Source organism: Gossypium arboreum, chromosome 2, assembly GCF_025698485.1.
Source record: "Gossypium arboreum isolate Shixiya-1 chromosome 2, ASM2569848v2, whole genome shotgun sequence".
NCBI lineage: Eukaryota > Viridiplantae > Streptophyta > Magnoliopsida > Malvales > Malvaceae > Gossypium > Gossypium arboreum.
In genome coordinates this window covers 113,969,464-113,991,545 of record NC_069071.1, presented here as the reverse complement: position 1 = coordinate 113,991,545, position 22,082 = coordinate 113,969,464, and the positions used below count along the sequence as shown (strand labels likewise).

The 22,082-nt window shown below is 33.0% G+C and overlaps 3 protein-coding genes across 5 annotated transcripts; all 3 read left to right on the top strand.

The window, feature by feature from the left end:
- Positions 1 to 3,509: 3,509 nt before the first annotated feature.
- LOC108467276 (uncharacterized) lies at positions 3,510 to 10,697 on the top strand. 3 transcript variants are annotated; one of them, XM_017767874.2, is made up of 19 exons: positions 3,510 to 3,885; positions 4,028 to 4,840; positions 4,939 to 5,007; positions 5,112 to 5,310; positions 6,042 to 6,123; positions 6,403 to 6,456; positions 6,542 to 6,623; positions 6,714 to 6,773; positions 6,867 to 6,919; positions 6,999 to 7,165; positions 7,544 to 7,727; positions 7,974 to 8,031; positions 8,110 to 8,166; positions 8,257 to 8,505; positions 9,076 to 9,137; positions 9,249 to 9,305; positions 9,418 to 9,511; positions 9,709 to 9,849; positions 10,407 to 10,697. In XM_017767874.2, the coding sequence occupies exons 2-19, from the start codon at positions 4,175 to 4,177 to the stop codon at positions 10,515 to 10,517; spliced, it is 2,445 nt and encodes an 814-aa protein (XP_017623363.1). In that variant the 5' UTR covers positions 3,510 to 3,885; positions 4,028 to 4,174; the 3' UTR covers positions 10,518 to 10,697. The 3 variants fall into 3 exon arrangements, with proteins under 3 accessions (XP_017623363.1, XP_017623362.1, XP_052881171.1); XM_017767873.2 differs by having other exon boundaries at positions 6,400 to 6,456; XM_053025211.1 differs by having other exon boundaries at positions 3,516 to 4,840; positions 6,400 to 6,456.
- Positions 10,698 to 12,552: 1,855 nt separating this feature from the next.
- LOC108466500 (organelle RRM domain-containing protein 2, mitochondrial) lies at positions 12,553 to 15,112 on the top strand. Its single transcript, XM_017766867.2, has 3 exons — positions 12,553 to 12,764; positions 14,509 to 14,577; positions 14,668 to 15,112. Exons 1-3 carry the CDS (start codon positions 12,650 to 12,652, stop codon positions 14,916 to 14,918), a joined length of 435 nt encoding a protein of 144 aa, XP_017622356.1. The 5' UTR covers positions 12,553 to 12,649; the 3' UTR covers positions 14,919 to 15,112.
- Positions 15,113 to 16,577: 1,465 nt separating this feature from the next.
- Positions 16,578 to 17,490, top strand: LOC108462753 (histone H2A-like). The gene is made up of 2 exons (XM_017762667.2): positions 16,578 to 16,892; positions 17,091 to 17,490. Exons 1-2 carry the CDS (start codon positions 16,683 to 16,685, stop codon positions 17,334 to 17,336), a joined length of 456 nt encoding a protein of 151 aa, XP_017618156.1. The 5' UTR covers positions 16,578 to 16,682; the 3' UTR covers positions 17,337 to 17,490.
- The last annotated feature ends 4,592 nt before the right edge of the window (positions 17,491 to 22,082 follow it).

Genomic DNA, 22,082 nt, shown 5'->3' with positions numbered 1-22,082 from the left:
TCAATTTGGCAGATACTCTTTAAAAATGCATTAAAAAATCTTAAAACAAAAACTTATGAATAAATTTAAAACTATTTAAAATTTATAAAAAATTGCAAAATAAATATAATTACTCATTGAATGGTAATAAGATCTCTTCGAGTTTGAGCTATTCGATCTGTTCAGATTAAATTATATTTGAATAAATAATTTGTAATTTAATTCAAATAAATCATGTATAAAAATATTAGTAATTAGACTTAGTTATAAAATGTATAAAATTATTGGTGTAAAGTGTAAACAAAATTTTTAGATATAAAATCTTTAAATCGTTTTTTAGAAAATAAAACCCATAATATATTAGTGTGAAATATTCACCAAAAAGCCCAGAACTAAAATTTGAGTTTAAAAAGAGTGCTTTATTTCCTTTAGGCCCAACACCAAACAACAGCAACAATAATAATATTTGAAATAAAAATAAGGGTAAATTGCACTTAAGATCTTTAGGCTATTAATAAGTTTACATTTTGACCACTTAACTTCAAAAAATTATAGAGTGGTCTTTAAACTATTCAAAAGTTTTCATTTAATCATCAGTTTGCTAAATCGCTATTGTATGTTATTCTTTCTCACAGTTTGGACCAATTGAAAGCTTTCCTTCACCTTCTCTTCAACTTGGACCTAAGGTATGTTCTTCTACTACTAAATGGCAACTGATCCACGCTAAGAGTGTTCAAATGGTTAGTTCGGTTAATACCCAAACCAAATTACTATTTATCAAATTACCTGAAATATAAAAATCTTTAACTATTAACCAAACCGAAGTTTTTTTTCAAATACATTAACCGAACCAAAATATTTCGGTTAATTCGACCGGTCACTGAATTAACCGAAATTTATATGTTTTTGTCTTTTGGTTAAAATAAGTATAAAACATATAAAAAAATACATTAGTGATGTTCATTTTCTTTTATTTAATAGTTAAAAAAAACTTTAAATGGAGGTGAAAATAACAAATAAGACATTAAAAACACTACATAAGTCTTGAAAGTTAACAACTAAACACTACATACGTCTTGAAAACAACAAATATTTCAGTTAATTGGTTAATTCGGTTAATTATCTAATTTTGAATTGAATTAACCGATAATCAAAATTCCAAAAAATTATCAACTGATCTCCAACCGAACTGAATTCAGCCATCAGTTAAATAACCGAATTAGATCGGTTTGATCGGTTAATTTAGTTTTAATCAAATTGTCAATACCCCTATACTTACCGATCGTCAAATTATCATTTGGAGCTTTCTAGTTAAACTTAAAAAAAAAAATTGATGGTCCAGTGATTTAAATGAAAACTTTCCAATAATTTAATGACTATTTTGTAACTTTTTGAAGCTACGTGACCAATACGTAAATTTATCAATAACTTAGTGACTTTAGGTAGAATTTACCCTAAATGTAATTTTATGGATACGTGTCTTTTAAAGGACACATTATCCAAAGTTGTCTCTCTTCCCACGTCACATCTCGTGTTCTTCCACGTGGTTTCCTTTTACAGGTCACTTTATCTGTGGGTCCCACTATACATCCACTTGTCTTCTAGTTCCTTCCAAAATATCCTAAGCAACAATCTCAACTTTCCTTTAAACTTTTCGGTCTAATTTTGAGTTTAGCCCCTTTACTATGCTAATTTTTAATTTTTCCATTTTATTTTGACATAATTTCTTTTATTTACTTTGTAATGTTGTTAGCAGATTTAAGTCGATAATACTACTAAAATTAAAGTAATAATAGTCGAATCAGTCAGATTATCAATTTAAAAAATAAATAGTAATGTAAATATGCATAACAAAGTTAAAATTTTAAACTATCATCCAACCTATCAAAACTAGTTCATTGAACTTAAAAAGAAAAAAAAATTAAACCGGATTGGATCAGAAAATCAAAAAATTTAATTATTATGGCTAAATTAATTAACAAAAAGAAAATTAAAAACATATCAAAATCGGATAAAATCAATTTTATACTCAATATTTTTTTTATTCTGGTCAATGGTTTTTAATGACTCTACTTATTCTCGATTATATGAAAATGGTTTAACCGTTTGACCAATCGATTTCTAGTTGAACAAATTCAACCGATCGATTCGATTCAATTTTAACTGCACTAATTATTGATATGTAACTTTATTATTAGTTTAAGGTGAAAATGCAAAACTATTTTCAATAAAATAATGTGTATGTATTTCAAAATTTCCTTTTCATCTAATTTAATATTATTCTAAAATTAATCTCTAATGATAATATAATTTTTTTCCTAATATTATTGTGGATACTAAGAAGAAAAAAAAACTAAAACTCTATTTTGTCAAGTAATCAAACTTTGAAAAATAAACCTAAAAATATTTAAAATTCCAATTAAGTATTAATTAATTGACATGTTAAAAGTATGCAAAGTAGGAATAGAGTTGTCCATGAGTCGGGCCCTAAAAAATTCTAGGCCCGATTTATAGGTCTGGGTCCGACCTAAAAAATAGGTCTAAATTTTTGTCCAAACCTGACCCGAATAAAAAATACTAAAACCAGAGCTGAACTCGGCTCGCCCGTACTAAAATTTTTATATAAAAAATTTAAAAATATAATACATTAAAAAACATTAAAAATATTAAAATGAATGTTTCTCAATAATTTAAAATAAATTTTAAAAATATTTATACTTAAATAAGACTAAGATAGGAATTTAACAAGTAAATGCCTTTAAAACAATAACAAAATTAATAACAAAACAAGAACAAGAAAATAGTAACAACACAATAGTTAAATTGTAGCAAAACTGTGGGTAAACAACAGCAAAATAATAATTTTTTTTACAAATTCGGGTTGGGCCGAGACAGGTCCAGACAAAAAAAAAAACTTGCTCGAGACTAGGCTTTTTTTCTAAATGGGTCTTATTTTTTGTCCAAGCCCATTTTGGGCAAGCCTTCAGTCACGGCCAATGGACAAATTTAGTAGGAGCATAGATTCAATTATTTCGTTAAAATAAATTAAGAATGTTATTGCGAGTGACTTAAAGTTGTTAATAATTAAAATTAAATAAAAATTTATGTTTTATTTAAAAGTTGAGGTTATTTAATGATTTATATCGTAAATTACTTAATATATACCATACTTATTGTTGCTAAACGAGAATTACAAGTTTTGGTTTTTTTTTGGTATCTTTAATTCGTTGGCACATATGGGAAAAAATTATAATTTCTTTAATTATTAAAACAAAAAAAAAAAGAATAGGGGTCAAATTGATAAAAATTGTAACAATTAAGGGGTTAAATTTGTAATTGTACCTAACTTTTTTTTTGACAAAGTTAATGAAAAAACTTAAGGAGGTACTGAAAATGAGTAAATTAAAAAGTACAGGGACCAATTTTAAGTAAATAAAAGTATAGGGACTAAATCCGAAGAAATCGATAAGTATAAAGACTATCGTCAGAATTTAACCTTTAAAATAAAATATTAACTACTGAATATATTTGAATTAGATTTATTTTCTCTCTCTATCTTGTTTTTTGTTTCTTGAAAAAGTTAAATCTGGACCGCGAACAAAGCTTTTTTCTCTTCTTGTTTGTTGCCGCCCTTCTCTCTCTGTTTTCGTTTTTCCTTTTTTTTGCCTTTCACATAAACAATCAAAAACCCTAACCCAAATCTTTCGCGCTTTGTTTAATTTTTAATTCGAGCCTTAAATTTTTTTTTTCCTTTTCATCAACTTTCCACGAATCTCAGATCCACGAGATTTAAATCTGGCTTTTTCAATCGTCCTGCATGGTTTATTCTTCGATTTGTTATAGGTTTCTATGTGATTTGGATCCAATTTCTGCAAATTTTCGTTGATTTTTTTTGGCTTTGTATAGGTAGTTATTATTTTTTCTTTTTTTTTTTTGGTTGAAATTTCTTGGTTGGCAGTGTTATGTTTTAAAATTAAATAACGGTTAAGCGGTTATTTGGATTGAATTGAAATTTTCTTTTTTTTTTTTTTGTTTGTTTGTTTTGCAGTTAGTTTTTTTTCGCTATTCTTGAATTCGAATTTGGATTCGAGTTTTCAGTATACGAGCAGTGAAATCTAAGGTTTGTTTCTTTTTTCGTATTTTCCTCTTATGAATGCTGTAATTATCGGAAATTGGAGAACGAATTCGTTGTTGAATGGAGGAAGAAGCGGTTTGTTTGAGAATCTCAACGGAGGAGATTACGGAGAACGGAAATGGTACGAAACCTGAATTGAAGCGAGACCGTGAATGTCTTGAACCGGAATCTGAACCGGAAGCATCTCCTAACAAGAAACAAGCGAAAGAAGTTTCCACTGAAGATATTCGATCGGAGGTTTCGAACCCAATTGTTTCTCCTAAAGAAAACACGTCTAGTTTCCATGACATAAGCAGTAGGAACCATGCCGGTAGTGGTGAAGTTACCTCTGTTTGTTCCAGGAATTCGAGTTTCGATGAGAGTCTGAGTGATAGTTCTCAAATGTGTGATACTTCGGGGGCTATGTTGAGTTCCCATGTTACATTGGAAATTCCAAAGCATTTGAGTTCATCAGGGATTAGGAAAATTACGTTTAAGTTCAGCAAAAGGAAGGAGGACTATGATAACGAAACTTCGTATTTAGTTGGTGGGGAATGTATGAATATGGAAAATATTTATGGGACTAGTTCAGTCGAATGGAGTAGTCGATATTCTTGTGCTCCCAATTTGGAATTGAAAATGTCTAAGAAGGTTGTTCCTAGTAACTACCCTACAAATGTTAAAAAGTTGTTAGGAACTGGTATTCTTGATGGAGCCCGAGTGAAGTATATTTCAATCTCGACGGAGGTAAATTGGTTTTTCTCCATCTAACTAAGGTTAATTTCCTTTTTGTTAGCTTTGACTTGTTTTTTGACGTTATTACAATTTTTCCTCATGGTTGTTAGAGAGTACTGGATGGAGTTATTCATGCGGGGGGCTATTTGTGTGGATGCTCATTTTGTAAATTCTCCAAAGTAAGTGATACAATTGTTCTAATTATTACTGTCAAATTTTCTGAAAGTGCTTAGTTCATAGGATGTATTGTTTTAGCTGAATGGTTTGTCTGGGGTGTGAATAGGTAGTAAGTGCCTATGAGTTTGAGCAGCATGCTGGTGCCAAAACTAGGCATCCTAATAATCACATATACTTGGAGAATGGGAAGCCAATATATAGTATTATTCAAGAACTCAAGACTGCTCCACTCAGCATTCTGGATGAAGTTATAAAAGATGTAGCTGGTACATCTATAAATGAGGAGTCCTTTCAGGATTGGAAAGGTACTAATTTCCATTTTCACGCTTTGATTGGATTTATCTTGGTTGTCTGTAGTCCTATACCATCTGTTATTGGGTCCTTTTGAGTTTGTGAATGGATTTATTTATTTATTTTCTTTGAAACTAAGAGAAACAAAAAGATAGGAATTCAGTTAGGGGACTGCCATTTTGCTAGATGTTGCTTCCCTTGTTATAGGCAAATGTATTTGGAGTCTCAGGCTTCCAAATCTTGGGATAGGTTGCTATGTGAAAGTAGTAGCTTATACAATACATCCAATTCTTGTGAGTATTACTTGGAAATCTAGTGTAATAATAGAAATTAACTGAAAACGGGGAAGAATGAATTACAAAGGGAAATTGATGTAACTGCCATAGCAACCTATCCCTAGATTTGGAAGCCAACTCAAGTGGCACATGCAAGAGTAAATAAAACAATGCAGACTTTTCACCCAAAAAAAAAAAAACAAAAAAAAAACAATGCAGACTCTTCTGCTCTCTAACTTGCAGTTGTGCAATAAGAATACTTGATTCTTTTTCCTTATTGCAATTTTTTTGTGTTGCAAGGCAGGTTGAATTTTAAGTGTTAGGCATCAAATGCACTATTCTGGGTATATTAGTGGCCATACTGCCAGCCTTCTTAGAGAAAAGGGACACCTGGTTTTATGTCTGCCAGTATAGAGCCACATTTAACTGTTACTATTGTTAATGTTTTAACATGCTGTTATGTTCTGCAGCTAGTCTTCAGCAAAGTAACAGAAATGTTCAAGCAGAGAAGATATATAACATGAAACCTCCTAGTTTGCCTAATTCTCTAAGGTAAATATCAAGTTCTGGTGATTCCGATTTCTGTGGTCTTGCATGTTTCAACTTCTAAATTCTTTCTTTTGTTTCCTTATCTGATAGACCATCTCATTGAATTATCTCGGTTTTGAATTTGGATAAGGATTCGACCCTGTTGGTTTTATCTGGGTGCTTAGTGGAATTGAATCTAGCATGTGTATGTCATGTTTCAGTTTAGCTATGACTTGTGTTGTTGTTGGTTTTTATTTTCTATTTTTTTAATTTCTGACTTCACTAATGCTCTACCTTTAGCAGGCTTAACTCAGTCATGAAGCGAAAGAAAACTGCTGATGGTGGTATGAAGAAAAGGTATTGTATGGCCTATTGTGCTCCCGCTCTTTGCAAATCTTAGATCTGCCTGATTTAACCTTGAATTTCTTTTAACTGTTGGCAGGGATAATGATTTACACAGGTTACTTTTTATGCCAAATGGACTTCCAGATGGAGCAGAATTGACCTACTTCATCAAAGGGCAGGTGCAATATTTTATGGGAGATAATATGGTTTATTTGCAATAATTTATGCCTATTCGTGTTACTAACCAAAATTCTTAATGTGTTTTTCAGAAGTTACTTGAGGGCTACAAGCAGGGAAATGGTATAGTATGTTGCTGTTGTGAGAGAGAGGTGAGGTTCTAATTATCAATTTGATGCTGGATTACCTCTCTCGTTCATGACTTTTGTTTAATGTTTTTTCTTTTTTTTTTTTGGTGTGAGCAGCTTAGTCCTTCACAGTTTGAAGCACATGCCGGGATGGCGGCCAGAAGACAACCGTAAGTGTTCTTTACAGAATTTGATCTTTCTCTACAATGTTACAAGTCAATTCTTTGATAAGTTTCTTTCTTTACACAGGTATCGCCACATCTATACTTCTAACGGATTGACGCTTCATGATATAGCATTGTCATTAGCAAATGGGCAGTGTGTTACAACTGGTTCCAGTGATGATACATGTGCAGTATGTGGAAATGCTGGAGATCTGCTTCTTTGTCGTGAATGCTCTCAGGCTTTTCATCCATGTCTGTATTTTCTTCTATTTTGAACTGTTTCTTTTTGGTATATGTTTTTGTTTAGAGAGGTACTTCATTCACTGTTAGTATTGTAAACATTTAATATAGTGGTCAGCATCAAATGATTCATGTGATAAATTCATCTACTACACTTACATGTGGGTCAGCATTTGGAGCTCTAATTGCATTTGTGCTTTCATGCCAAATGATTATAATGACTAGCTTTATACAAATTATTTTCAAAAATAAATGGTGGATGTACACTCTTGTTATCAATGTACATCATCTTAGTTGTAAAAATAAATTGGTACCGTTAGTCTTGCTAAATTTTCTTTTTGGTGGAAGATTTCCTTTCATCATTAACACTATTGAATGTTCTTTTTGCAGCTTGTTTGAATCTAGAGCACCTTCCTGAAGGTGAATGGCGTTGTCTAAATTGTGCAGATGAACACGGTTCTAGTAGGAAAGCTGTTGCTGGAGAAGCTTCAAGCACAGCAAGACCAATTGTGATACGATTGACAAGAGTTGTCAAATCACCAGAGTTTGAAATTGGTGGTTGTGTTGTTTGCAGGTTGGTACCAATATTTTTTAAATGAGCTTGAATGTGTGACTAAATCCCTCTATGCCTCCATCAATATAAGTCAATAGTTTCTTGATGGTTTCTTATTTTATTTTTGGATATTTTTTGTTGGTTCTGATTTTTATTTATTATTTCCCCATTTTATTTGTGTATTTCTTATATGTTCACTGCTTTTAGATTTTAGCCTTTGTGTGTTACTAAAATTTTGTTATGAGATAGTGATTATTTTTTTGTCAGGGGTCATGACTTTAGTGGCTCTACATTTGATGATCGAACGGTTATTCTCTGTGACCAGGTATGTGCTGTTTCCTCATCCAGCTTCAATCCAAGCCAGCAATATTTTTTTTGGTATAATATGTATATATTTTTGTAGTGTGAGAAGGAGTTCCATGTTGGTTGCCTGAGGGAAAGTGGACTGTGTGATTTGAAAGTAAGTTTGAAATGAATGTTCTGGCAGGTTAGTTGTTAACATATACATGCTATTCAAGTGTTTACCTTTTCTTTTCCTTCCACCCTACAGGAAATTCCCGAGGATAAATGGTTCTGTTGCGATGACTGCAACAGGATTCATGTGGCTCTCCAGAGTTATGTTTCCAATGGGGTGCAGATAATTCCTACTGTATTTGCAAATATAATTAGAAGAAAGTATTTAGAAAAAGGATTACTTATTGATGGAGCCACAGATTGTGTTCAATGGCGAATACTGAGCGGAAAAAGCCGTTATTCTGAACATCTGCCTTTACTTTCAAGTGCAGCTGCAATATTTCGAGTAAGTTTTTCCTGATATAAAACTAATGTTTTTTAGTGCGTTGACCTAGTTGCTCAAGATATTTATACCTTTTTGTTGATCTTTTTGTTGGTTTAACCAAGCTTTTTCAGTTGTACTGTGTGTTTGTTGGGAACAATCTATGTTGACCCAACTTTTTCAAATTGTAATTTGAAGATAAGCTCAGTGCCATTAGTGGCTATGACTTTTGAACAATATATAGAACTTGGAGTGAATACAGATGAACTTACAGACATTTACGGGATGGCTGCTATCTGCATATACTTCCATTTGTGTTCAGCTTACGGTTTTTTATTAAAGCAGTTGAAAATTTCTTAAGCATACAATCATGACAAGAAACTCATCTATACAAACTTTTAGAATTGCAAAAATAGAACAATTTTGTAACTGAATTTGATTAGTCTCGAAGTATTTGTTTTTTCTATGGGATTTTTTGTGAATTTACCTACTAGCTGCCTTTAGATTGTTGATTATCCTGCAGATATTTTATTACTTAATCTGTATGTAAGAATTGCCTGTTTGCTCAGATTATTTGCACTTCCTTTTTTATAGGAATGTTTTGATCCCATTGTTGCAAAATCGGGTCGTGATTTGATTCCCGTCATGGTCTATGGGTATGTATTCATTCTTACACCATTTTTTTCTTTTTTGTCTTGAAAAAAATGTTCTCAGGAGTATATGTTATATTCGTGGTTAATACGATATCTTGATTTTAAACTTTGTAGGAGAAATATATCAGGACAAGAGTTTGGTGGAATGTATTGCGTGGTTTTGATTGTGAGGTACATTACTCTCTCTTGCTTTCATTATATTCTTTAGCGTGGGGTTGTGAGGTGTTATTATCTTGTTGATTACTTTATTATCTATGAATTTATACATGGTGCATATGTGCAGGTCCGTCGTCGTATCAGCTGGCCTTCTTAGAATATTTGGTCGGGAGGTTGCTGAGCTCCCTATTGTAGCTACAAGTAGAAAACATCAAGGAAAAGTAAGAATATGCAATTGCTGTCAAGTTTATTCCTTTTTGCATTTCTTTTTCGTCTTAAAATGCTTTAAGATAGATCCCTAACTTAACTACACTGTCACAGTTTGTCGGTTTTGTTCTTAAGTCTTCCAATCTAGTCAAAACATGACTATGCTAATGTCGGACCAAGCTAACTAATTGTTATTTTCATCTTTTTATAGGGATATTTCCAGGCATTATTTGCTTGTATTGAGAATTTACTAAGTTCCCTGAATGTCGAAAACCTGGTGCTCCCGGCAGCTGACGAAGCTTTGTCGATTTGGACGAAGAAATTTGGTTTTACAAAGATGAGTGAGCAGCAAGTAAGTGCTGTCTAAATCTTTTACCTTTACAAAAAAGACTTAAATAAACTTTCCAACTCTAACATGAACACCGAAACTCAACTCACCTCGATTTGACCATAAAGTTAATAACCTGAATCCAACCCAAAATTAACCTCAAACTCGAAACAATGTAAACCTAAAATAGTCCGGATATGAACTTGAAAATGAGAAGTAACAACCTGGGTTGAACTCGAGTTGATCTAATGTAAAAACCAAACCGACCTGTCCCATTGATGAACATGCCGAAACCTAAACCTAAAACAGTTTGGATTTGAAATGACCCAAACTTGAAAATGAGTAGTAACTTGAGATAACCCAGACTTCATAATGCTATGATTTCAGAAATCTGTACCTTGGACCTGAAATGATCTGAACTTGGAACCAAACAGAATCGATTAATACCCAAGTGGCCTAATTTAAAACCAACCCAACCCGTTCAGTTAACAACATGATGGACATGTCTATTTTGATCTGTTTATACCGAATATCAAATCACTAAGAGAATTAAGCCATTGTGAACTTTATTTGATGTTCAGTTATCCAAGTACCAAAAGGAGCTTCAACTGACGATCTTCAAAGGAACATTGATGTTGGAGAAGAAGGTAGAGCCGATACCGGAAAAATGCCGATCATCTCCTTCCGGATAACTTTTAATCGAAATACCAGGATCTGGCATTAACATCGGTTCTAATATGTGTTGTTGGTCTTAACGTTTTACTTTTTTGCTTCTTTTTTGTTGCATCCACCATAAATGGTTTTGTTTTTTTTGTACAAAACTAGAACTATATACTGAATGAAGAAGGATGTAAAGACATTATAAAGCAAAAGTGACTGAATCAAACTCGCCTTGCATGCTGGCCCTTTTTTTAATGCATGCATTGCAATTTTGCATCCAACGAGTTAAAAGAAAATTCGATAATATTTTTCTTCAATTTAATTGAATGATTAATGGATTTTTTTTAGTTGTTTTTAAAATATATATACTCTTTTGATTATTCATAAATAAACAAAATTGAAAACTTGTTTTAACATAAAATAAGGTTGAAAATTCGTGAATAAAAAATTAGTTTTTTTAATTTTGCAAAGAATTATTGGATTTTTGAATTTTTATTAATTTATCCTTTTTTAATGTAGTTCGACCTTCTATCTTAATTGAATTCAAGTATTTATTTTTAATATATTTGATATTTATATAAAATGATTAATATTTTAGACATTAATAATTTTATTGAATTAATTAAATGAATAGATGTCGAAATTACATAATCTCTATGATCCAATTTATGGTATCTAAATTTTAGTATATTTTTTATTTCACAAATATCTCAAAAAATTGACATGTGTTTTTTTTTAAATATTTTGTTATACCTTTTATATTTCTTTGCCAACTCCTCAACCCTATTTGTGGAGTTTAAAATTTGATTATCAAAGTACGAATAATTTCTCATAAACTAGATTACTAATATTGTTATTATTGTAACATAAACTAGAAAATAATTAAAATAAATGGATATATGTATTTTTAAAATATTTGTAATTATATAATATTAAATTTCACACTTAAAATTGAATTAAATCAAAATTCATGTATAAATTTAAAAATTTATCAAATTGCAAGCTTTGAATCTAGTGAATAATGGATTTGATTCTACTTGGGATTTTATCTTTTTGTTTTTGGTTTAAGACATTTCGATATTCAGTAGATTTAATTACATTTGAAGTCAATTAAGTTAAAACCATTAAACTAAAGGCAAAAATATTATTTTCTTCCTCCACAAAATCGACGGATTTTGACCTGATCCAACCAGATAGGGTTGTGTTTTTTTTTCTTTTCAAAATTGGGGTTCGGACGAGGCGTGTTAGCTTAAGAGAATAGCCAAAATAAGATTTAGTGTAAAACCATCCCGTCTTGCTCCGAAATATTTACAAAATTACCTTTATATATATATATTTAATATTAATTAAATTAAAAAAATCCTTAGACTTTATCATAACTAATATCATTTTATCGAGAAAGGATTGTATGAAACAATGACACCGCGTCATCTGTATCCCTTTCCAATAGTTTTATGCCACATCAGTATTTTTATTCAAAATTTCAGGATTTTATCCTAAATTTTAGTATTTTAATTTAGATTTGATTTTTTTCAGGATAAGAGTACTGATGTGACATAAAACTATTGAAAAGAGATACAGATGACATGGCGTCACTATTTCATATAATCAATTCCACATTTTATCACCTTTACTTCTATTTCATACTTGTTTATTTTCCTCTCTCATTTTAATTTATTCTTTTAAGTCTTCCTCTCATTTTCATTTTTTATTTTTTTCTTCTACGGTATAATATTTTTTTACTTAATTTTCCTAAGCTTAATTAATCACAATTTCAAATAAAAAAGCTTGAACTTAGATCGAATCAAATGAGAGTCGAGTATATAATTAATTTTTGGATTCGGGTTTGAGTGAATTAAATTTTTTTAACTTGAAATCGGGTCATGACAGTAGAATATCGGGTCGAGCTAGGGGTTGGTAAAAATTCACCCCGGCCCATCCCCATTAAAGTCAAAAAACATATATATCATAAACATGGGTAATTGACTCCATCAATGGCTGGGATGTTACACCGACCTGCACTTCATAGTCGCGCATGCAGCGAATCAATACATTAAACATGTAAAAGGGTTTTAGTTCAGACCCTTCGTTTCAACTGTTAAAAACCCTTAAACCCTAATAGAGCCCCGTTCCTTAATTTTCCGACTCTTTTGGCTCTGTTCCGATGGCTTTTATTTCCCGAGCCCGCCGCATCTTCACCGGACCCTTCCCTCCATGTTCTTACTTGGCTTCGATTCGTCTCAGTTCGACTCTCACTTCCCCCAAGCTTTTCATTAGCGGTATTATCTCATTTCCTTCCTCGTATCATTCTTTAAATTTCTCCATAAAAGTGATTAATTTTCATATTCATTTCCATTTCTTCTATTTTTTTTAAATTGATAATTTTATAAATTGGATCGTTGAATGAAATAAGGAATTTAGTTGTAAAATGGAAGCCAACTTATAAAATTAAAGAAATAGTGATTTATCCAAATTAAATGCTTTAATAAGATGCTAATCGAAAGCAGGGCCTAATTAAAGCTTTAAAGGCATCAACTTTATTACTACTAGCCCTATTGCCTTTTTTTATACCTATTGTAAGCGAACAAAGGATTGAATTAGTATCTATGGCGTTGTGCCATTGTGCCTATTTCAAACAAGGGGTTCTGGTTTTTTGGCATCTTCTATGGCGGGTATGGTAGTTGTGAGGAGTCCCTTTGCAATACAATAGCTGGTTCAGGGTCTTTAGTCCTAAATGAGAACCTAGCATTCATTGAAATAGCAGCTAGGATTAGTTGGATTGAGATCATGCCTCATGATAAATAACTCAGAGTTAACTCGTATTGGATTAGTTGAACTGTGTCTCATGGAATCGTGATAAATGACTAGTGGTACCATGAAGTTTAATGCTATTATCCACCATGATTGATTGGCATTAAAATGAAAAATTTTAGGACTAAGGGAAAGGATTTTGAGCATTGTATTTGCCAATATCTAGGAATTAATTCGGATTGGATTAGTTGAGCCAGATATAAATAACTTGTACTTTGAAATTCAGGGCAGTTATCTGCTACGATAGATTGGCATTAAAATGACAAATTTTAGGACATAGGCAAAAGGCTTTGAGCACTGGCTTAAAATAGTTTTCTTTCATGCTATGAGCTATATCCTTTCTTTTTGATTGATTTATGCTAGGGTTTCGAAGGAAAAAAATTTCGAGTATATCATTTTGAACCTAGTCAGAACTTTGAGTTATATGAAGAATGCATAGCTTAGAATAGCTTTTTTTCATGCTATAAGCTATCCTGTCTTTTTGTTTGGTTGATTTAAAATTATCCAAGGGTTTCAAAGGAAAACCTAGTTAGAATTTTGGGTTATATGAAGAATGAATAGCTTAGAATAGCTTTCTTTCATGCTATAAACTATCTTGTCTTTTTGTTTGATTGATTTAAAGTTATCCAAGGGTTTCGAAGGAAAAAATATTCGAGTATATCATGTTGAACCTAGTCAGAATTTTGGGTTATATGAAGAATGAATAGCACTCATAAAAAGAGTGGCAGGAAAAGAAAAACGCATGTTCTGATAAGATGCATATTCTTTCATAACTTGTCAAAAATGAAGGGTTTGTAATATTAAGCATAAAGGCAAAGGTCCCTTTTTGTCCTTTTTTTATTTACCTTTTCACTTAACCCAAGATCATGTCTAGGTTCAACCACCCTGTCTTGTTCTTTGAGACCTAGGGTGATAAAGTAGAAGCGTACAACGTGGTATAAGTAACTAGAGCGAGTGCTTATTATATGAAACAAGAACTAAGAGAGGTGTATGCCAGGTGCCCACTAGAGTTCCCTCCGGCACTTCAGTTTATTTGTCAAAACTTCTTTGCTGTTTACTGAAGTGTTTGGGGGAACTCCGGTTGCCATCTGAGATGGTAATATTACGAATAGGGAGAACATTATGATTTTCCTTGTAACGATTCCGTTAATCATAGCCTGCTGAAACGTTTTCAGATCATTTTATCACCTCTTATCCTGGTGTATCAAACAGGTCTCTCAAGGGAAACAACAGATGAACAGTTCCAAGAGGCATTTTACCCATTTGGCCAGATTGTCGAAGGTTTAATTTAACAGTTTCTCATTTTTCTTTGACCTTTTGAGTTATGCTTCAGCTTTCATCATGATATATTATCTTTAAAATATGTCTCAGCCAAAGTCGTGAGAGATAGAGCCACCGGAAGGTCAAAAGGGTTCGGTTTTGTTACATATACATCCATTGAAGAAGCTGAGAAGGCTAGAGAAGAAATGAATGCCAAGTTCTTGCATGGATGGGTTATTTTTGTAGACCCTGCCAAACCAAGGGAATACAGACCTCCTCCACAGAGACCGGAATCGGGGCCATCTGAATCTGGTTTCCGAACGAACAAAACTGTCGGATGGTGCGGGTATAATTCAACTTAAAATAGATGGAGCTATTGTTGGGTTTATTCAAAAAGCTTTTTAGTTATTCATATAACACAATTTTTGCAGACGATAGTCAGCTGAATCTATGATTCATTGTATTTTGTTTAAGCTTAATTAATACTTTCAACCATGACAATCATTTCATAACTCCAAATGCAATAATAATATTTGCCATTACAATCTTTTCATAATTCCAAAATTCCAAAATCCATAATTCAGAAAGCATATAGTAAAAGTACCGTTGAGGTTTTTGTGCTGGGAAAAATATGGTACTTTGTCTCTTTTTACTTAAAAATAATGGATAAATTAGTACCTATATGTTATATCAAAGAGTAAACTAATCATTTCTATTGAAATTTATATTTATTTGTTGTTAAAATTTAAATTAATAAAATAATTAGACAATTATAAGTGATATGTCATATATATATCATTTAGGCAAAGTGTCATTGTCCACCATGAATCTGAAAAGGGTTTCTTCTTTTGTTGCGGATGTTTTTTGTTACTGGGTTCTTAGGGTTTTTTTTTTATGTGGTTACTGTAAGGGAAAGTGATGTTGGTAATGGGTTAGCTAGTGGGCTATGTGGTGGTTGATTTTAGCATTGGCTGAGATTTTTAGTACATGGAGCTGGTTTAGGTTAGAGGTGACAAAATGAGTTGATGGTAGTGTAAGGTGGAGGGCAATGTTGGAGGATAAAGATTGAGGGAGATGAGAGCTGGAAGAATGAGGAGGAAATTATATGCATATGTGGGGAAAAAATATGACGTGCTAGGTAGGATTTTCGTCAACACCTATAAGATATAGTGATCAAAATGAAAACATTTGTTATTGGGTTGTTAGGGTTTTTTATTATTTGGTCACTGTTATGACGAGTGATGATGGTAATGGCTGACCCAAGTGAGTTATGTGGTGGCTGATCTGGTGTAGGTGGTGGTCAATTTTAGCAATAGGGGTTGAGGATGGTTGTGGATGATAGGAGCATTGGCTGAGATTTTTGGTATGTAGAGCTGGTTCGGGTTATAGGTGACAATGAGTTTATGGTAGCTTAAAGTGGAGGGTTGTGTTGAAGGATAAAGATCGGGAAAGATGAGGACTGAAAGAATGAGGAGGAAATTATATGCATATGTGGGAGAAAAATATGGCGTGCTAGGATTTTCGTCAACACTTATAACCTAAAGTGATCAAAATGAAAACATTTGCTAACACTAGTATCCTTTTTGCAAACTTTTTTTTGGTAGTCAAAATAAGAATGTATGAAAATTGATTGATCAACTATATAGTTTAACCTATTTTAAATTTTTATTACTTAAATAAAAAAATTATTAATACATTAGGGTAATTATTTGATAATTTCGCTAAAATTAATGATGAAAATAAAAATTTAAATTATTAATACATTATGGTAATTATTAAATTTTAGTGATGAAAAGAGAAATATATTAATAGTTGAGTGATTATTTATAAAATTTATTTAAAAAAACAATTATTTATTACTACATCTAACCCTTTCCATCAAGTTGATTGGATCGTTCCATTTCACGAGGATTGCCAAAGAGGTTACTTATCCACCGTCCTTTAAACAACCTATCAAACGGCTCAAAATCTCCAAATCCATAAGCCAAATGTCGCCCATTTTTCTCACTTCGCATATAAATTGAACTAATTTTCCAACACGAAATCACAAACATTTTCTCGAGAAAATTTCACTGCGAGATTCATATCGGGTTTCAACTCTTTTCCTCCAATTTGCACTTGAAGTGATGGATACCGGATCAAAGGTGAAGAAAGGAGCCGGAGGAAGGAAAGGCGGCGGTCCAAAGAAGAAACCGGTTTCTCGTTCAGTGAAAGCCGGATTACAGTTTCCCGTCGGTCGAATTGGCCGGTACTTGAAGAAAGGGCGATACTCTCAACGTGTGGGAACGGGTGCTCCAGTTTACCTTGCTGCTGTTCTTGAATACCTAGCTGCTGAGGTAATTTCGTTTCTTCCCAAGCGATGAATTAGGTTAAAATGTGCTTATAGTCCCTATACTTGTATAGGGACTATATATATATTAACCGTTGAATTATCCCCATTGAAGTTGGGGATTTGATTGGTTGAAACTTAAAAGTGTAGATACACCCTTATGTATGTTTCTAAAATTGGGTTTTTTCTTTTTATTTCTTCAAAGGTTCTTGAGTTAGCTGGCAATGCTGCAAGAGACAACAAGAAGAATAGGATCATTCCAAGGCATGTTCTATTGGCAGTGAGGAACGATGAAGAACTTGGGAAGCTTTTAGCTGGTGTGACCATTGCTCATGGTGGTGTTTTGCCCAATATTAACCCAGTTCTTTTACCAAAGAAAAACGAAAAGGTGGCGACCAAGGAGCCTAAATCGCCATCCAAGGCTACCAAGAAGTCTCCTAAGAAGGCTTAGTTTCATTTATTTGATTATGTATTTAGTTTCCTCTGTGTAGGAAAATGTTAATGTTGGTAATGTAGGAATTTAGGGCCATTGTATTTCTGAAATCTAATTTCCCAGTGTTGTTTGGAATAGGTTTGTTTGAAATGAATGAATGGAATTCAGATTATATGGCTTTGTTATAGGGGTAATTCGTCCCTTGCAATAGTTGCAGTATCCTTCTTCCTCGTTGATTATTGGCAGTGATAAAGGTCCATATGGCATTAATGTCCCTTCCTTCAAACATCATCTTCTTCACGCACTTAACATCTAACCATCACATTCCTTTGAACTGATTTGACACTCCCTTAAACTGATTTATGCTGTGAACAGTTTAGGGTTGATTTGTTTTGACAAATCCTTTATCAATGCCTTGAGAATAACAAACTCCGAGCATCCATAGTTTTTCAAGTGCTGGTTGTTTAAGTGGTTTGGTCAGAATATCAGTAATTTGTTCATTGCTCTTGCAGAACTGCAACTCTATCTTCTCTTCCTCGCATGGATCCCTCAAAAAATGAAAACAGACATCAATATGTTTGCTTTCTCTCATGCATCACTGGATTTCTTAACAGCTTGATGCTTTACATATTATCACAGTTTATGATTGTTCAGCTCTAAGTATTTTGAACATATTTCTAAGCCACAATGCTTGACTCGTACTTGAAGTTGATGCCACAAATTCAACCTTGGTTGTGGAAAGTGTAACTATTTGCTGTTTCTTTGACAACCATGATATTGCACCTGAATTAAACTTGAACACATAACTGGAAGTGTTCTTACGATCATCAATGGCCCCTGCATAATTACCTATTAGTATACCCAACAAAATTAACATCAATATCCTTTTTGTAAAACACAACATGATCAATTGTGCCCTTCACATATCTCAAAACTCTTTTAGCTGCAATGAGATGCATTCAATCGGGTTATCTATGTATCTGCTAATTAAACTCATAGCATGCATGATGTCAAGCTTGGTAGATATCAAATACATGAGGCTACCAACTATTTGCTTAAAATAAGTGTTGTCTATTTCTCTTCCTTCATCATTTTTGTGCAGCATCAAACTAGGTTTAGTTGGTGTAGCAAATGACTTGCAATATGTTATTTTGAACCTTGCAAGAATCTCATTTCTTTTGATAAATAAAATTATAAGGGCAATTTGAATGACTTCTAATCCCAAAAAATATCACATTAATCCTAGATTGGTCATTTCAAACTCATTAGACATCTCAACATTATTACCGGTAAATATAAATTCATCAACATAAAGACAAACAATAAGCATTTTACCTCCATCAGACTTGACATGGAGGGTATGCTCAAAAGGACATTTCTCAAATCCCAACTTTGCAAAATGAGCATCTATGCGACTGTACTAGGCCCTTGGTGCTTGCTTTAGTCCATAGAGAGTTTTCTTTAGTTGATAAACCTTCTTTTCTAACCCTTTCTTCTCGTAACCAGGTGGTTCATCAACAAATACTTCATCTTGTAAGTTGCCATGGACTTAACATCTAATTGAAGAATCGGCCATGAGTGTTGTGCTGCAATCGAATTCACTTGTCTCCAGCCTTACAATTGGGGCAAAAACTTCCTTATAATCAATCTCGTGCTCTTGCTTACAGCCTTTTGCTACCAACTAAGTCTTGTGTTTGTCAATTTCACATTCCTCATTCAACTTCGTCTTGAAAATCCATTTGACATCGATGCTTTTTTGTCCTTCAGGCAGATCTGTCAACTCCCAAGTTTGATTTTTTTCAATGGACTCAGTTTCTATATCCATTGTCTCTTTCCATTTCTTCTCTTTCACAGCCTCATAAAAAGTGATTAGATCACTATCAACATATAATGCAAAATAAACACCATCATCTGTAATAATATCTTCAAATTCATCCATGCTGGCCTTTTCCTTGATCTTTATCCATGCTGGTTGTTGATCTTGAATTTCACTAGCCTCTAACAGTTGAGACATCATCATCCAATAATAAACTTGGAACTGAATTGCCATCAACCCAATCCCATCTAGCGTCTTCATCAAAAATAACGTCTCTGTTGATTATCACTTTCTTCGTTGAGGGATTAAACAACTTGTAAGCTTTTGAAATTCCACTAACTCCAAGAAATACAAATTTCTGACTGTTGGCATCAAGTTCATTCTTCTTTCATTAGATATAAGTGCATATGCAATACATCCAAATATCTTAAAATGATCAACAACGGGTTTCTTGCTATATGTGCATATGCAATGCATCAAAACATCTTAAAATGATCAACAACGAGTTTCTTGCCGCTCCATGCCTCTTGAGGCGTCATGTGTTTCATTGCCAATATTGGACTTCTGTTTAAAACATGAATTGACCACATCACTGTTTCAGGCCATAATTTTTTTGGAACTCTTTGTTGCGAGCAAGCTCCTAACCATATTGAGAATGATTCTGTTCTTTCACATATACCATTTTGTTGTGGTGAATATGGAGCAGTCAATTGTCTCTTTATATCATTTGATTCACAATATGCAAGAAAATCATTAAAGCAAAATTCTCCTCCACGGTCTATTCTAAGTGTTTTGATTTTCTTATCAACTTGATTTTCAACAAGAGCTTTAAAACTCTTGAAATCATCAAATGCTTTAGATTTTTCCTACAAAAAGTACACCAAAGTTTTCTTGAGTTCTTTCCTCTTTTTCACCTGAGAAAGCATCCTTATGCTGCTTTTCAACAATACATTCTTCACAGGGCTTTGATGGAGGAATAATTACAAGAAGACCAATAACCATTTGCTTTTGTTGAGTCCTTAGGCCATTAAAGTTCAAATGACCATATCTGTAGTGTCACTTCCATGGTGAATCATCTACTTTAGCTAGCAGACAATCATGAAGTTCTTTAATCTTCAAAGGAAATAACATGTTTGCACTCATTTTAACAACAACAATGGACCCTTTTTTTAAATCATACACCTTACATTCTCCATTGAAAATTGTGATATTGTATCCTTTATCTTGTACTTGACGAGCACTCAAAAGATTAGTTTTCAAATTAGGAACATAAAAAACATTTGAAATTGTTTCAATAAAATCATTCATGGTTCTGATCTGAATATCACCTTTTCCCATCACCTAAATAGTTGACTTATCCCCATAATTCACGATTGTATGAAAACTTTCATCTAATTTAGTAAAAAAAGACTTACAACCGGTCATGTGATTGTTGCAGCCTGTATCAACATTCCAAGTTTGTTGATCAAACTCCTCTATTGCGTCAAAGGCCATCAAAAGTGTCTCCTCCTCCTCGAGTTCGGCAAAGTTGGACTTTTCTTCCTTTTCTTTTGGTAGCTTTGTATAGCATTCATTCTTTTAGTGATCATAATTCCTACATCTATAACATTCAATCTTAAATTTGTCAAAATAACCTCTTCCTTTTTATTCGGAATCTTCTGTTTTAGAAGCATGAGTGGAATTATAAGATCTGTTGTCTTTATTCCCACGACCACGTCCTCCTCTTCCACGACCACTTCCTTTTGTACTTGAGGATTCGGTGTAGGCTTTGAGAGATTGACTTTGGGCTCACAACAAATTAAAGAGCTTTGTAGCGCATCATCAATGGACAAATGACTAACATTTTTAGATTCTCCAATGGAACAAAAAACATAACTCCATTTTGGAGTTAGTGACCTCAGTATCTTCAACACAATTTTAGCATCTTCCATGTCTACACCATGAAAGCGCATCTTGTTTGCAAGCCCATTGTTCTTCTAATGAAATCTGTGACAGATTCTCTTGTCAATGATTGAAGCAATACTTGCTTAACCCTATTTGATCCTGAAAACTACTTTTTCATTGAATCCCAAATCTGCTAGGAAATATCCTTTTGGAGAATTGTCTCTAAAAGTGAATGATCAGTTGTTTGAAATAATTAATTTTTTGCTTTTAAATCTTAGAGTTTTCATCTGCCAAAGCCTTAGCTTGTGCTTCAGTAGACATTTCTCTTGTTGTTGATCTAGCTACACCATTCTCCACAATGTGTAACCTTTACTTCATTCAGGTTAAGTGTCGTTCTCCATCATGAACCTTAAAGGGGTTTCTTCTTCTCTTGTGTTTCTTCTTCTCACTCCTTATTCTTCTTCTTCTTCTCTCTGTCTCTCTTATTGATTAGAAATTAGGTATTTTTTATGTGGATGTTGTTTACTGTTTTTGGGTTGTTGGGGGGGGGGGTTTATTTGGTTACTGTTACGACAAGTGATGGTGGTAATGGGGTTAGGCAGTGGTTGATGTGGTATAGATGGTGGTCGGTTTTAGCATTGGATGATAGTAACGATGGCTGAAATTTTTTGTGCGTGAAGCTGGTTTGAGTTAGAGGTGGCAAAATGAGTTGATGGTAGTGTAAGGTGGAAGGCTGTGTTCGAAGATGAAGATAGGGGGGATATGAGGACTGGAATCAGAGGTGGAAATTATATACATATGTGGAAAACAAAAAGATACGGCATTGTAGGTAGGATTTTTGTCGACCTTTATAACCTAGAGTGAGTAAAATGAAAATATTTGCTAACAATTGTGCCCTTTTTGCAAAAAAATTAAATTTCGGGGCTTAAAATGAAAACATATGAATATTGAGTTATAAGTTGTGTAGTGTACTATTTTAAACTTGTTAGAAAAATATTTTTATTAATACATTAGGGTAAGTATTGGTATACGGACGGTGGTAATTATTTGGTAATTTCGATAAT

Excerpts from the sequence above, each read along its gene's own strand:
- LOC108462753 (XM_017762667.2), top strand. The coding sequence starts at position 16,683 with ATGGATACCGGATCAAAGGTGAAGAAAGGAGCCGGAGGAAGGAAAGGC. Across the intron at positions 16,893-17,090 it reads TTGAATACCTAGCTGCTGAG|GTTCTTGAGTTAGCTGGCAA; the intron begins GTAATTTCGTTT and ends ATTTCTTCAAAG.
- LOC108466500 (XM_017766867.2), top strand. The coding sequence starts at position 12,650 with ATGGCTTTTATTTCCCGAGCCCGCCGCATCTTCACCGGACCCTTCCCT. Across the intron at positions 12,765-14,508 it reads CCCCAAGCTTTTCATTAGCG|GTCTCTCAAGGGAAACAACA; the intron begins GTATTATCTCAT and ends TGTATCAAACAG. Across the intron at positions 14,578-14,667 it reads ATTTGGCCAGATTGTCGAAG|CCAAAGTCGTGAGAGATAGA; the intron begins GTTTAATTTAAC and ends AATATGTCTCAG.
- LOC108467276 (XM_017767873.2), top strand. The coding sequence starts at position 4,175 with ATGGAGGAAGAAGCGGTTTGTTTGAGAATCTCAACGGAGGAGATTACG. Across the intron at positions 5,311-6,041 it reads GTCCTTTCAGGATTGGAAAG|CTAGTCTTCAGCAAAGTAAC; the intron begins GTACTAATTTCC and ends TATGTTCTGCAG. Across the intron at positions 6,124-6,399 it reads AGTTTGCCTAATTCTCTAAG|CAGGCTTAACTCAGTCATGA; the intron begins GTAAATATCAAG and ends CTCTACCTTTAG.